At 41.1% G+C, this 15,861-nt stretch overlaps 1 protein-coding gene across 2 annotated transcripts in view; it reads left to right on the top strand.

The window, feature by feature from the left end:
• Positions 1-15,861, top strand: part of GNAL (G protein subunit alpha L) — a 192,516-nt gene that overhangs the window by 58,744 nt on the left and 117,911 nt on the right. The window contains exons 1-4 of one of the 2 annotated variants that reach the window (XM_074878117.1): positions 12,256-12,761; positions 13,076-13,148; positions 13,995-14,049; positions 14,241-14,360. In XM_074878117.1, coding sequence (XP_074734218.1) covers positions 12,623-12,761; positions 13,076-13,148; positions 13,995-14,049; positions 14,241-14,360 — 387 coding nt within the window. In that variant the 5' untranslated portion in view covers positions 12,256-12,622. Of the gene's footprint in view, positions 1-12,255; positions 12,762-13,075; positions 13,149-13,994; positions 14,050-14,240; positions 14,361-15,861 lie in introns of those variants that run through there. The other variant, XM_074878106.1, reaches the window with a different exon arrangement.

Below are 15,861 nucleotides of genomic sequence, written 5' to 3'. Positions count from 1 at the left end.
GCTGATGCCATCATCAAAACACTTTTTTGATCTACACTCAATTCCTGAGTTGCCCTCCTAAGAAGCAGTACCATGACTGGCTGGATGAGTCGTCCTGCTGCACCACCAGTGCCCAGGGCAGTAACAACAGGGCTAATCTCCAAGTTACCCTTCCAGGTCGGTCCAAAGAACTGTGTTTAGTTTAGTTTCCTAAGTAGAACTTCTAAAGGCTCAGTTTTCATATAATCTTTTAATTTCTTAATTTAAAACTTGTGAGGTGATTACTTCTGAACTTGCATGCAGCAAATGCCACTGATGTGATGGAGAAACATTTACTCACACATGGGACAGGCGCACAGACAGAGCAAAGGTTTATTATTGGCGGGGTTTTTGGGGGGGAGAGAGAGGAGGTGAAGGAGTTGATGGAGAGAAAGAATAATCCTAGAAGTATAGGAGACAGAGCTGTAAGAGGTAAATTCATGCCAAAAGACAGAAAAATCTTGTGTGTATGTGTGTTGTCAGTAACAAACCAACAACATACCTATTACCTTAGATTTTTACTTAGGTAATTCTACATTGAGAAGGGGGAAGTTGTTATCTGCTGCTGTCTCTTCTTTTTTATTTTAAGGGAAATTCAAGCTTACCTGAGTGTGTTGATAGGTAAATGCTAATTTTCACATATATTGGCATCAGTGTGTATAAGGCATTTTATTCAAATTGTACTAACTTGCAGTTGTGGTAGAATCTAGCAGGGGAGGAATTATGTTACTCTAAAAGGTCAAGATGCCAGCTTTTGAAAAAAATAATGTATTGTCAGAATCCCTGTAGTGAATAGGTAAGAGTAGTTTGAAGCATTTTTCTTCCAATGGCTCCCTACACCTTTGTGAAAACATACTGAAGTAGGCGTTGTTTCATGAGATTTGAGGATGTGAGTTGCCTGCCCATATGGAATTTCTCATTGCCTGAGGTCATTGGATAGCTTATTGACCAAGTTGAACAGCACTGTATTGAAAGAACTACTCCTTTTTAAGTGAAGAAAAGCATTAAAAAGTAGTAACTTCTTTTGTTATGAAAAAAAGAGGATTCATTAATGCCACTAAAAATTGTTAATCGTGAGTAAAAGTGCTAAACTGCATGCGAAAGTTCTTTCACTTGCTGGTCACCAGCTCTGCTCCTTTACTTTCCAAGTTACTAACACATCACTGAGAATGCACTAGTATTGGCTAGCTGCCATGCGATGCAGTCGCTCAGCTGTATTTCCTGCTCGTAACCTTTATTTCTATTTCACAGTGATTTCTGATCACTGATTATTAGATCTCTAGATGAACTCACCTTGAATTCATTTATAGTCTGTGAAGAGAAATAGGCATTTCAGGGGAGGAATTGATTAGATAGTAAGGTAATAATTTTTGTAATTCTTAGATTTAACACATCTGTGTTAGAATGAGATACATTGCACCCCAAATTTGATTTATTGTATTAGCTTGACATCTGGTAAGAAGCTCTAGCTGTAGAAATCAGCATTTAGCCAGATGAAATGCATTATAAGATTCAGTCCTTTTTACTGCAGTTGGTTAAAATTGTTATTGATAATAGAGTTTTGCATAACACATATTATTTTATAGGTTTGAACCCTTAGTGGACATAACATCATGTCTTTGCTATGCATGATTATAGCAGATTTTCTGTGGCCCATATCAGAGGTTTCTCTTCTTATCATTGATATGATATTAATCCTTGGAGTGTTCAGGTGAGCGGATTCCAAGCATAAGCTTGGAATGTGTAGTAATAATATTAATTTGGTGTCAGGGTTTTCATGTGCCAATTAAAAAAATAAAATTAAATTTAAAAAACACCATAGTGTACATTTGGAATAGAGCAAGCTGTAACAAAAAATTACATTATTTTGGTATTATATATAGATAATATAGCATGGATTTGCTTAGTTTATAAGTAGTCCAAATAATTCCAGAGTACTGGTCAGTGTAAAGAATGATTTTGTAAGTTATCATTATTTTGATAGCACAATTAGAACAGTCATCTTCTAAGATTTAGTTCTTAAAATGTAATAGTATAATTCAAAATAAAAAAAATAAAGTCCCTTAATAAGTATGTAGCATCTGTATTTTTATGTCTGTCAATATTTTGAATTTTTGAAGTGCAGCCTGTCTATTCAGTATATTCCAAAAAAGCACAGAAAAGAAGGATCACTACGCATTCAAGAAGTTCATGGCAACAGCATGCTGTAAATGTAAATTCCAACATTATGTAATGTAAGTAGTATGCTAACACTAATTCAGATTTCCATAGGCAATTGAAATTACTAACAGTCCACAGGATGGGAAACACAGAATTTGGCAGTATTGGAAGTATTCTGCCACAGCATCAGTTTTTTGTGTCAATCTTTGGCTGTGTGCTCTGTACGGTTTACAGAAGACAGCCATTGGCTCATGCTGTAAATCACATAAAATTTTGGAGACAACATATGGAAAGTAACCAAGTTAAACTTGAAAATTTAGGCACTTGACTGAGTGACATCTTTTTTTCTTTTCTACTTACCTTCTTGCAGGGTGTACAGAGAAATAATCTCACTACTCAGAGAGCTGTAAATAGCAGAGAAAGTAACTTGGTCTGGGGAAGCAGTATGGTAAAGGCATGAAGGGAGCCTGAGGAGATTCACAGATTAGCAGGGAGGCTATTGTTTGCTGACACAATAGAAGGAACAGGCTCCGAAAGGTGTGTGGACGCCTGCCATCTTCTGCCTCCTTTCCCTCCGCTGGACAGGACTTCCAAGGCAGAAACAGCAGCTCGCCATGATGAGTCGGAAGCGTGAGGAAAGGGACCTCTCCATCCCCCGGTCCCCTCTCTCCCAGCCAGACCAATCTGGGTATAGCTGTTGTTTTCTGCAGTTGTGCTCTTACAGAGCCAGGCTCTTCTGGCAGCTCATAACTCTGATTTTTCCTGTTTCATTTGCACGTGGCTTGTTGCATCTCAAGACAGTATTATTAAATTAGGTGAAACAGTTCGGATTCTATTATGTTAAATACTTTTCTCTAGACATGGGAAAGCTCTCTTGTACTTCTCTGGAAAGCAACAGTATGCGTTTGATTTCTGTCAGGCAAAACCAGAGGCCCTGACCCATGGGTCTGGATAAAACATTGCCCCCAATGGCCCTTGCAGTGTGCTTGCTGTGGTAGAAAGCTGCAGCCCTTGTGGCCCAGGATGACAAGGCAAGCCACAGCGTGCTATGTGCTTCGCCTGGTCGTTACAGGCAACCATAGGGATCCCTGGTCTGATAAATCCCACCCCTCCTAGTCTCCTTCTCTGATACCAGCTGTCATTTCTTACCATCTTCATCCCTCTTCTCTGTACCTCTCCCATCTTGTGATCATTTCTCTTGAACAGAGGTGACTAATGGTGATCACGTTTTCCATGAATTCCTATAACCATAATGTTAATACTTTATTTGATATGTTCTGGGACTCCATTTGTTGAGGGTTTCGAGGGGTTTTCGTTTTGTTTTGCTATGTTTTGTTTTCATGGTCACTCTGACAGCTCAGTGAAATATATCCAGAAATTAAGCTTTCAAAGGGGAGGATTCTATGATGTCGTGCAGAGGAGCTGCATCCGAGATGCACAAGCAACTCAAATTTGGGCATTTGCTATCTTTTTCATCATTTGTTTTTGCAGCCTCAATAAAATTAATGTAAAAATGAATGACATAGAATAAACTTGTCATGTACTGTGTGCCTTTTACAGATGTAATTCTTGAATCTTTCAGAATGTACAGCTGTCCATTCCCAAACACACTATAAGTTGTTGTATGCACCACAAGCATTTGAATGGTACAGAGAGTTTTAACCTAGTTTAATGTAAGTCATTTACATGTTCAGACAGAGCATCCTTGTGTGTATTCTTCCAAGCTCTCTTCTTTGTATACAGTGTTACTCTGGTTTGTATTTCTGGTAAATGTTTTGCAGGACTAACCTATTAATAGCTGGTTTTCCCTACATGAGCAGGCAGAATCCTAAGCTGTCTAAAGGTTAAGAACAGATTTGTCAATGAAAATTTATCGTGGTTATTTTTATTTAAATCAAGTATTCTCAGTTAGTGTCCATGTAAAAGAACTATGTAAAAGAATACAATAGTCATAATGTATCTAACGATCCTTTAGTGGCAGATTATGATCATATCTTTATTAGTGGTAGTAATTGTGGTGACAGTGTTGCTGACAGGTTAAGCCATTTCTTACAACAATAGCTTTTGTGTTGTTGCATCAGGATCAGAAATGAGGTTCCTGAAGATTTGCATATTATGAAGAATAGGCTGCAAAGACACGGAAGCACAATCTTGTCATTGTGTTTAGTGATGTCAGTGGCAGATTGCTATAGCTGATTCTTAGCAGGAGGGGCCTGCATATGGGTAGGTTTATGGGTCTTTAAATGTTTTAAGATTGGTAGGCAAATTGGTTGGCTAGGTGAGTATTGTTGTAAGTTGTTAAATATTCCAAGCAGCTATAAGCTTTTTAAAACGCTCTCAATGTTTTAAAATGTATAGTGCAGTGTCTGAACAGCTGTGTTAGGTTGCTGGATTAGACCACTTTTTCATTTGTACTATTGCTAACCTCAGACACTGCTGTGGTAGTTCTGCATAGCATTGCACTACATCATTTGGACATTAGCTGAGATTTAAAATTTCAACGAGGTTGCAAGGCATTAAGCTGGAATGGTTCTCCTTAAAAAAAGAAAAAAAAAAAAAACAAAACAAAACCCAAAATCAAGACAAATGTACCTGTAATTACACAGATTGGTATGGAAACATGACACTGTTGTTGATCTAGCTGAAACTTTAAACCCAGAGAAAAGGTTACCATATTTTAGGAAGTTTTCTCACATTATGCATTTTTATTTTAAAAACAAACTTTTTCTTTCCTGAAGTATGTGAGAAAATACAGATTCCTCAGTAACTTAGTATTTTTAAGTGACTTGTTCCAAAATGTCTGCAAGTTCTATGGACTTCTCAACTTTTCCCCCTTCTCCTTTGTGCACACACCAATGTTTTTATCACCTTTCATCCCAAGTGAAATGATCCTGTGAGATTTCATCCATACTCTTGATCCTTAGGATAAACTAAACAAATGTTTTCTCCGAAGAATCTAATCCATGTTATACAAACAGCCCAGTGGGTGCTGGAAAAAACTTTTGGTTTTCAGTAAAATCACATGGGTTTGAATTTCATTAACTCATGCTATAAAAGTTTCATCAGAATAGCACTGTAATTTTGAGACTAGCAAGGAATAGAATAACTGAATAAGAGAACAGAAGGAGAACAAAGTAGACTTACTTGTCTACTATAACTCACACTATGTTTACAATTGGTTTTCCCATTTCCCACATTGGTATGCAGATGGAATAGTCATCTGTATAAGTAATCTATCTGCTTAGTCTTCATATCTACTGTTTTATCTGTCCAGGGAAATACAGAAATTCATGTCATGAAAGCATAGAAGTTTAATTGCAACATAAACCTGATTTTGGAAAGGACCACTTGGGTCAACAAGTCAGGTCTCTCCAATCATGAGCAAACATGTGATAGCTATTTAATCCAAAAGATGATCTGCTTTGCACACATATACTGCAAAAATGCCTATAGGATACTTAAGATCAATACCATAGAAGGCCAAGCTGAATGTTATTCAGGTATTTGCTTGTATAGGTTAAGAAAAGATACATGGTTGAGGAGAAAAACGCTGTGGTTCGTTATTCAGTAAGTTTTTGTCTGGATTTGCTAGTCCAGACTCATGAAATCAAGCAAAAGCTGTATTTCTGCAATAAATACTATTGATATAAATCAGGGTGTGCGAGCTTGTGAGGCTACACACACTTTGGCAACATTATTTCCTGAAGTCAGTTTTTACTGAGTACTCTTGTGTGTAGTTACATGTTGGGATCCTTAAACAGGGTTAGGAAACAGACTGACTTGCTATGAATTTACCAGTGCTTCTGCATATTGGAATTGCATTACTATGATTATAGTAATTCCTTGCGATTATAGAATTCCTTGATTCATGTTAAGGTAGTTGTATACAGGGATCGTGTTTATTTGTAAAAATTTTCTGTTGAGGGACACCACTGACTAATACTGCAGGCACTTGGAAGAATTAGAGCATACTTCTGAGTTTGAATGCCTGTCATTTAACTTACGTAGAGACTTTCTGGTTTTTTAAAATCAGCCATTTTCTGGGATAGCTAAAACTTAATGTCTAAAGCAGAGGAGTTGAACAAGAGTGAAGAGCATCTCTACATTTATAGCAAGACAGGGGGGTGATACAAGCACAAGTAAATCACGGATCAGATGTGTTTGTGGTGAATGTAGAGACAAATCCAGTTTAGCATAATGTTGTCTAATGAATAGGGGTGGAGGCAGGCATGCTGTGACTGCAAGTGTTTTGCTGAGGCATGTGCCTCAGAGTTAAAGGTGAGGTTAAGACACATCTCACATATGTTCTGTGTCTCACAAGTTGTTTTTTTTCCCCAGTTTTTCATTCCTGTCCAAATAGGGAGATCGTGACAGTCAACCTGAGCATTTACTATTAAATGCAAAATTCTGTATGACATGCAGAATCCTTTATAAAGCGCAGATAAATGATTCGGCTTTGCTGTTACAGCTGTGCAAGATGTTGGTCAGCATGTTGCAGAGAATCCAGGACATGTCTCCTGTATAGATTTTACCCCCTATTTTTTAAAGTAGCAACTCCATCTATAATTCTAGCTGACGACTTTATTTATTGATGAATTCATTTCTAAATTAGGGTGATGGTGATATTAGCATGTTTTGCCTCGCTTTATTTAAATCTATTTAATCTTGAGGACTATCCTAAACAATTGATTAGAACTGTTTTTTCATTGCCTTAAAATGTGGATGTATTACTTTGTTTTATTCAATTTAAGAGGGTGGGGTGAGGGTGGGGATAGGGTGTCCTTGGAGTGCCCAGCCAAGTGAAACTCCCCATAAATTGGGATTCTGTCAGAAAAGTGTCTCCTGCTTTGCTAACAATGTAACGTACCTCATAACAGAGTCTCCCAAATTCATCAAACAAGGAGTTTTTGCAAAAGCATTTATGTCACATTGTTTAACAGTGTTATTTGATGTTAATATGTAATAATGTTTAAACCACAGGAGGTTACTTAGTCTTTCAAACCTTATCAGGACCTTGCTGGATTTTTGTTAGTTTCAGTCAGCAACTTCTGCCTCTAGTACCAACAGATGGATCTGTGTGCAGTGCTGCGGTGTGAGTCTCTCTCTTCATAGAAAGGGATTTCTAGTCAGAAAAGACAAGTAATAAACATGTGAATTGTCTTACCAGTAAGGATCTAAATGGAAACACTGAGCTGATAGAGATGACCAGAGCAGAAATTCCCCTTTCCCTCTGCTTCCCTGTGGGACATGGATGAGGAATAACTAGCTTGGATAAGGAATAACTAGCTTGAATGAAAGAGGATTGTCCTCTTTCCTTAACACAATCATACTGCAAATCTGCTTTTCACCTGATGCTTTTCCACGCAGGCTTCCCAGGGGCATCTGGCTCCTTCCTGGAGCTAATCCTTCCCTTCACAAATGCTTTCTCAGGGCAAAAGGCTATCGTTGTCATTTTTGTGGGCTGCTGCCTGGAGTTTTTCTCTGGAAAACCTTTTTTTTTCCTCTTTAGACCCTGTTAGCTTTAGTCCATAATCTTTTACACCACTTCACCTGCTTTCTCCCTTTTGCTGTTTGCCTGTGCCTTGCAGAGATGGGGCAGGTTGTGATTTGTGGGAGAGGAGCAGGCAAGGGGTGAGTTGGCTTGTCAGGTGAGTTACATGGTGACAGCTGCCAAGTAAAGGAGTATGGCATGGGAATGGGGACAGCAAACTGGGTCAGGGAGCCAGGGAACAGGGAACTAGTCAGAGCATTGCTGTGCCCCTCAGCATTGCCTGACCCTCTCCTGCATCAGTGAGTTTGTCCTCAATCCACGGACGTGAAGTTGATTTGGGCTCAGGTCTGCAGTCGCTGTGGTAATGCACACCTCACCTTTTCTGGCATCTCTCCCATCCTGCTTCTCAAAACAGAAGAGCTCCTAAAAATTCTTTTAATTACTTTTTTGAGGTCATGGGTTTAAACAAAAGGATAAAAGTTAGATTTTTTTTTTTTTTAGCATGACATTCACTTCTCTGCAAAGCATGTACTGTGTATTTTCTAGACCCTTAGTCAGTATTTTTAATACAGTCAGAGTCTTAAATTTTTGGTTCCTGGTTCGTGTATCTTACAAAAATCCAAATGTAGCCTTCCAGAGAGTGTGTACTTTTGTGTTAATATTTGACATCTGCAGGGAGACAAACTTACCAAGAATTTATTACCAGAGAGAAGGGATTATTTTTCTTGAATACCTATGCAAATACTGATTTATTTTTCTCTTTTCAGACCATGGTTTGACGATGAGGTGGAGTAAAAAACACAGGTATTAGTGAGTGGCATATTGTGATGTGCAGCAATGGGCTACGTGAAAAAGAAATGTCAGTGAGGAGAAGCAGATCAGTTCACCACAGTATTACCCACCTAGTGCAGTGCCCATACTTGAGGACAGTGACAGCAGAGAGTTCAGAGACCCCTCTGAAAGCTGAGGCAGGAAACTGGCAAGCAGGAAGAATCTCTTTTCCAGTTGCTTAGCTCCCTCTAAGCTTTTGTTTACATCCATGTTTCCATTTGCTCTTTTTTTGAGAAACAGAACCAAAGCCACAACAGAGGCTGTGTAAAGGGAAGATGGTCTGCAAAGGATCTGCAGGGTTTCTGTAGAGAAACTTTCTCTACCTCTCCCTAACTTTTGCAAGAAAAAGCTCTGCATCAATCCTGCTCTGGATTAAAGGGGCAAGGAGCAACCGAGTCTCTTGAGCTGCCTTTGTAGGAGCTCCTCATTAATACTTACTGGATTTTTGTCCTTCTTTAGCCCGAACGGAATGGACATGAGAAACAAGACTGTGACTTTGTGGCAGGGTGGCCACCCAGTATGGCTGTTTGTTTCCTTGAACTTATCTTCAGCTGGGTTGTCAATTCTCTTCCATTCAAGAATGCAAACATGGCCTCAGGCAAGCGACTTGGGCTCCCCAACATTCAGCCTGAGGTTCACAAACCTCCCAGCCTGAGGTGGGAACTTACAAAGGAAAGCAGAAAATAAAGGTGTGTCTGGTTTCCCTCCAGGAGGGCTTACAGTGTATTGCCTAGTTTCACAGTGGGACAACACCAAGTTTGAGCACGAAGCAGATGATGAATCGTATTTTTGCACACACATGCCCACTCAGTGTGTATTTATATTTATATGTATGTTCATATATAAATATATGTATGTATACATATGTTGCCTGATCTGATGGAGCAGAAGAAATGTGAAATACCTCATTTTCAGGAGGACCAGGAACTTGAGGAGGATGCCATGTTGGTTGCCTGGGAAGAAGGGGGAAGAGCAGGAACAATCTCCTCTGCCTTGCCCGGGATTTTGTTTTTACTCACATGTACAATTTGTACTATAAGCTGGTTTGGTAAAGCAGGATGGCTAAAACCTTTTACAGAGGCAGGTATTTGGATTATGGTCACAGTTTAGGTTTATCTCTGTGCAGGGGAGACATATATTCATGTCTGCTAGCTGTGATTTCTCTCTGGAAAAATAAGTAATTGCTCTGTCCAAAGGGGGTGAAAGCTTCTCTTGTGTCTTATTGCTTCTAGGATTTTGTAGTTTTGAATGTGTCGGGATAAGTGCTTTATTTGGGAAAAACAAAGGGAGGGTTGGGAATATAATTACAGCCAAAAGTTCTTTCTGCGCACAGGTTGCTTGCGCGTGTCATTCTTGAACTGTGTGATCTTTTCTCAGGAGGAAGAGACCCAAAAGGGTCATGGGGTTTTTCGAGGGGGAGAGAGGAAATGGGAAACACTTTCCCTCTTTCAGAGAAAGGTAATAGCGGGATATACCAGGATCCTGTCAAATCCTATTTATTGGCATGGAGCCCTTTCAAAGCTGGGAACAAATCTGCACCAAAAATCCCAATGTTAGTATGTGCAGGAAGAAAACTGCTGAGGAAAAGAGGGGAAGAAACAAGGCAGACTTAGCTCATAGGACTGACTGACACTAGCCAGATTTGGGACTAAACTGCGGTATTTACATAGGAAATAAATACGGCTACACGCATCTTGTGCATTATAAATTATGGCTTCTGACGCTGAAGAACTATGAAAATCCAGACCCAGTTAGTGATTTCTAGCCAAGCCTGCTCAGTTTTGAGCCCTCATAGGACTGGAGCAGTGAGCAAATGTGACTGCTCTTCATGAAAGCCATTCATCATGTATCCCATGCCTGACAGCATCCAAGACCAGCAGTCACCCTGAATTGTGCTTCCAAAACCTACCTGTATCTGAGGCATTTTTTGCCCCTCCAGGCAGGAAAATGTCAATAGGAAAAAAACAGCCTGTCCTAAAAAATGCAGTTCAGTAACACTTAAAAGTGCGTATTTCAGCCTGGCAGATCCTGTCAATTTTTATCTGTAGTGTGTCTGCACCCCCTCCACAACCTCATCTGTGTAAGATGAAACAGCTTCCAGAGTCTAGATCAAGCAGTACCACAAAAACCATGTATCTGGCACTTGAGTTAAGTAGTCTCCTGAAAACTCCATGTACCCAACCACAGGTGGAGCAGTACCTACTTCTTTTCTGGATCCTGCCCTTTTCACCTTCCTGTGGTGTGAGCTCAAAGTAGACAGTTCGTCTTCCTCGATCCAGCACTTCCCACCTGAGAGAGCAATCAAAAAAACCTAAGTCTTTCTGCTTGTTAAACTTAGTTTCTTTTTTCCACATGCATCTCAAGAATTTTTAGAATAAAGTGGTATGCTGTTTGACTGAAGTTGATGGCAAACTCTCTTTGATTTTAGTCAGGACCAAGATTGTGCGCACATACATAGCTATCAAAATAGTAACTTTTCAATAATCCATCTTTGAAAGTCTGGGGGAATAATAATATTTGGAGATAAAGGCTGAAAATATTTTGGGACTTCAGAGGTGTTGTGTCCATCCTTCTTTTAGTGCTCTTTGCCTCAGTGAATCGGGGATCACATCTGAGTAGCATGGGCGGTTTCTACACAGTGGAAGTTCAGGAAGGGCCAGATGCTGTAGTGCTGCTTTTGCGTTGAGATGCCGCTTTGCAAGGTGAGAGGTTTGAAGCAAGAAGGAATACCTGTAATGTTGTCCGGCTTGATGTTTCATTTCAGGACCTAAAATGGAGGTAAATGAAGGAACAAACATACAGTTTCTTGTCAAGATTTGTTGTGGTGGTGGTATTGGCATTTATGTGATCACATTTAGATTAAACATTACTGTGAGCTGTTGGGACAGCTTCATTTCCTCATTCAGCTGATACACTTTGGAATATTCAAAGGAAAAAACCGCTGATGTGGTGCTGTGGCAACTTGTGGAAAGGGACGCTTCTGTTTATTACTAAGTCAACGCCTGGTGTTCGTGCATATGCTGTGTGTGTTTTATATAGGTGCACGTACGTTTATATAGGTGCAGCACGCCCTCTTGGGCAGCTCTGGCGAGCACCGGCAGGCTCCCGGCTCCGCTCCCCGAGGTCAGGCAGGATGGCAGCCATCACCTGTGGCAGCCCGGGGTTTCAGACCCAGGAGTGCCAAACCGTGCTCTGGTAGCAGCTAGGCTCTTCCAGTCCCGCCGAGGAACGCGGGGAAAGATCGGGAAAACCCCTCCTCGGTCCCCGGCTGCCGCGTCCCCGCGACTCCCCTTCCCCCGCCGCAAGGCCGCAGGCCGGGGGTGGCGGGGGTGGGCGCCCCGCCGGGTCGGGGTGTGGGGGTCGGCAGGGCCCGGAGGCCGCAGGTCCCGCGGAGGCGATGCCAGATCCAGGTTTTCGCGGCAGCAGCGCTGGCGGGGCGCGGGGGCCGGGGCTGCCGTCCGCGGCGGCGCTGGGGCGCGGTGCCGGGGGCGGCGGGGGGGGGGGGGGGGGCGGCCCGGCCAGGGGCGGGGGTGGGGGGGCGGGCGCGGCGGGAGGCGCGGAGCCGCCTGGCCGCGGCCCCGCAGGATCCAGGTAGATCGGTCCGGCTTTTACCTTTCTCCGTCGGCTTCCCTGCGCGTAGGGCTGGTGGCTGGGCTGTTTCCTGGTCTCGCAGAAAGAGGCAGTGCTGAGTTAGGGAGACAAAAATAGACCTTTACAGAGAAATATAGGGATTGTGTGCGCGGTGGGGAAGGGAGAGAGGAGAGCGGCACCCGGCTGGTTTCCAGGAGGAGCCCTTTTCTCCCTCTCGTTGCATGTTAGGCATTTTTGCACAGATTTCTCCCCCCCCACCCCCTCCCTGCCGGGGCACGGCTACCTCTGCCGCCTGCTCCCCGCATCTCTTCTGGGGAGCGAGCAAACCAACTCCGCCGTGATCAGAGAGCGGCTAGAGACCATTTTATGTGAGCGAGCCGGGGGGGAAGAAGAAGGGAAGAGAAACCGTCGCAGGGACACACGGATATAAAGACTTGTCTTCTGCCTTTCCCCCCCGCCCCCCCCCTCCTCCCCCTTGTAAATACTAAATCTGTAAAGGCAACGATTTGCCATCCGTCCTAAGCAGCGGCTATGGGGTGTTTGGGCAACAGCAAAACGGAGGATCAGCGTATCGATGAGAAAGCGCAGCGAGAAGCCAACAAAAAAATAGAGAAGCAGTTGCAGAAAGAGAGGCTGGCTTATAAAGCGACACACCGCTTGCTCCTGCTGGGTAAGGAGGAAGGGGGCAGAGGTGGGGGACGGGGAGCGGAGGGCGAGGAGGGAGCATCAGCCCCAGCCCGCCCGGGCGGCAGGGCGCAGCGGAGAGGGTATGGAAAATGTAGGTTTGTTGTATTGAGCCATATGCGAGACGTCCACAGATTGAGCTCAGCGCCTGAGCCACATGGATGCATACATACAGAAATGCTGCCGGAGGTGGGAGATGCTGTCGCGTCCAAAAAAAAAAAAAAAAAAAAAAACAACACCCCAAACCCCCAGCCTGAACCGTGTATCACAATATTCTCCCTTTCCTTCTTTCTCTTTTAGGGGCTGGTGAGTCAGGAAAAAGCACTATTGTGAAACAAATGCGAATCCTACATGTCAATGGATTTAATTCAGAGTAAGAATTATTGTCGCTTTGTGACTTATTTTTTATTAAATGTTAGAAACAGGTTAACACACGGTAGGCTAGGAAATTTCTCCTCTCGTCCCCTGTGTTTTGGTGCCTTGACACTGCGTTTTGGGGGAGGGAGGGGAGGAAGGGGAGCCAGAATAAGGAAATTACTGCTATTGTATATTTGCATTTTCTCCTTCTGGCCCCTTTACTGTATTTTACACTGTTGCTACTGCAGCGCTTGACAGGCCCCTGTGTAGCAACAACATGGCGACTACTTTTTACATAGAAGCAAACAACCAAATATTGCATCTGTCTGTAATATAAAAATACATGTCAAGTCATATTCAGGATGACAGTGGCTGCTGTTTTTCCGGTATTGGGGTTAGTGTAAAACTGAAACTAATTTTGCACATTTGTTAGAAATCATTCTGTTTTCTGAGGCTACATCATTTTCTTTCTGAAGAACTCTTTGCCAGAAATTGTTATTAATCCATAGTATTAATTTTCTGTTGGCCTTCAACTACGTGCTGTTAATTTAGAGCATGTTTACAGCATGCTGTAGAAATGAAAGAATGACTCCCAGTTCCATCTGGGGAAGCTTTGCAGATGTGGCTATGATTGTTTGATTTTAAAAAAATCAGGGAGGGATGAATGTGCATTGCTTTTCATACTGTGCAAGAAAAGGGATAAGGGGAAAAAATATATTTGTCTTGCTGTTCCTTTCATATAGTATGTTGTAATGATTGAAGAGCAGATAAACAAGCAATCAGTGAAAAAAAATTAAATGCAGCTGACTGAACTGCTTTGGAAGAAAAAAATCAAAGCGTTAATATTTCTGTTTTAATGCAGAGAAAAGAAACAGAAAATACTGGATATTCGGAAAAATGTTAAAGATGCGATTGTGGTAAGAACACACTTTATACTGTTCTTAAATGCTTGGGTGTACTGGAAATGATAAGGATTGTGCTCTCCAAGACTGTGCTGAGAGAAATCCCATTTTGCTGATCAGATTAGATTATCTTCTATTGATCCTGTATCCTAGATTTATCCGGATTAATGTGTGTGTGTGTTGTTTTTTTTTTTATCCAATTCTAGACTATAGTTTCAGCTATGAGCACTTTAATACCCCCAGTTCCATTGGCCAACCCAGAAAACCAATTTCGAATGGACTACATCAAGAGTATAGCTCCTCTTTCTGACTTTGACTATACACAGGTAAGAATAGAAACCACACATTTATTCTGCTTCAAGGTGGAACGTGTTGCTTCACTTTGATTTACTGAAACCTTTTTTTTTTACTTTTTGGAAGATGGTCATGGGAAGATCTTATGCCAGCATTACCACAGGGTTAACTTTTTTACAAGACTGTGGTGGCTGCACCTGTTTTAGTGGTGCAAGGTTTTTTTGTTACTGATTTATTTGCTGCTGTTTGTAAATGCTGTTTCTGCATATAGTTCTTTTCTTCAAAATTTCTGGTATAATTATACATATTGACACGTGAAATAAGACTTCGTTGAAAGCTGTTTTCCTGTGTGGAGTTAGATGCAGGATGTCAGTCTGAGGAGTCAGGTCTACCTACAGAAAAGGATATAAAAGGAAATAAAAGGATAAAAGTGACCCCAGTGTTGTTTTCCATACTTACTGCACTTCAGAGCGGAAACTAGCGTAAACGGTGGTCAAGTAAGGTGGTTTGCTTCCTTACGTATTTATTGTAGTTGGCATGAGCAGTGCTTTACTTGTATGTAAATGTTGCCATCCTCTGATATGGAATAATTATAAAATTAAGGATTTCTGTATAGAGGCTACTCTTTTTGTAGACAAGTGAGAGATACCTTTCGGATTAACTTGCATAGGCATCTTATGTTTGATCATTTTTATCTTTTTGTGTTATTATTTATAGGAACATGCATAGAATGTTTTATATTTTATGCATGACATGAAAGCAAGTGCATAGACATTTTGAATATTACAAGGAATTTTATTTTTGCAGTAGCACAATTTTTAATTTGCCTTAAAAGTGATATTGAGAGCAATTTGTTATGGATACAGTAAGGACTAAAAAAATCTTCATTCATTGGCTAAATGATTGTGAGTTGTTCATGCTATCAGTGTTACCAAAGAAGCCATTTACAATAGAGCGTCTTTAGGTTATTATAGCTTCAGGGTGGAAGAGGGAGAAGGGGAAGAGTCGTTTCTTTATTATATGACTCATATTCTCTGGTGTGTGGTTTTGCCTCTGGTAAACGTACCGCTTTGAAGGTTCAAGATAAAGAAAAAATATCAGACATCTTGTACAGTTAGAATTTAACACAGAATGCAGATGTTAAGAAAACGACTGCAAGGTACACCCACATATTGCATAATTGCTCAATTGGTAGATGTAAGTTAGTGAAAATGAGAAACTCCTTTTAGAAATGGAATGCGAGTTTGACATGAAATATTTGTTTTACGCAGGTATTGCAGGTCTGAGGCATTTGTTTCTCATTTTATGTGGGTTTTTTTGCTTAAATTTTGACCGTTACATGTTTGGATAAAATAAATGGTAGCATATATCCTTTGCAATTCTCTATAGTACATCTGTTTTTCTTAGTTTCTGAGATAAAAGAAAACTAAAGTGGACTTTTTATAGGGCTGGAGGTATTTTTTTATTTCATTAATTACAAAATTTCTCCTTTTTCACAGAAGCTGACTATATCTAGTCAAATTTGACTCACTG

The sequence above is a fragment of the Strix uralensis genome, chromosome 1, assembly GCF_047716275.1.
Source record: "Strix uralensis isolate ZFMK-TIS-50842 chromosome 1, bStrUra1, whole genome shotgun sequence".
In the NCBI taxonomy this organism is placed as follows: Eukaryota; Metazoa; Chordata; class Aves; order Strigiformes; family Strigidae; genus Strix; species Strix uralensis.
The sequence above is the reverse complement of the archived record's forward strand: the minus strand, read 5'-3'. Positions and strand labels throughout refer to the sequence as shown.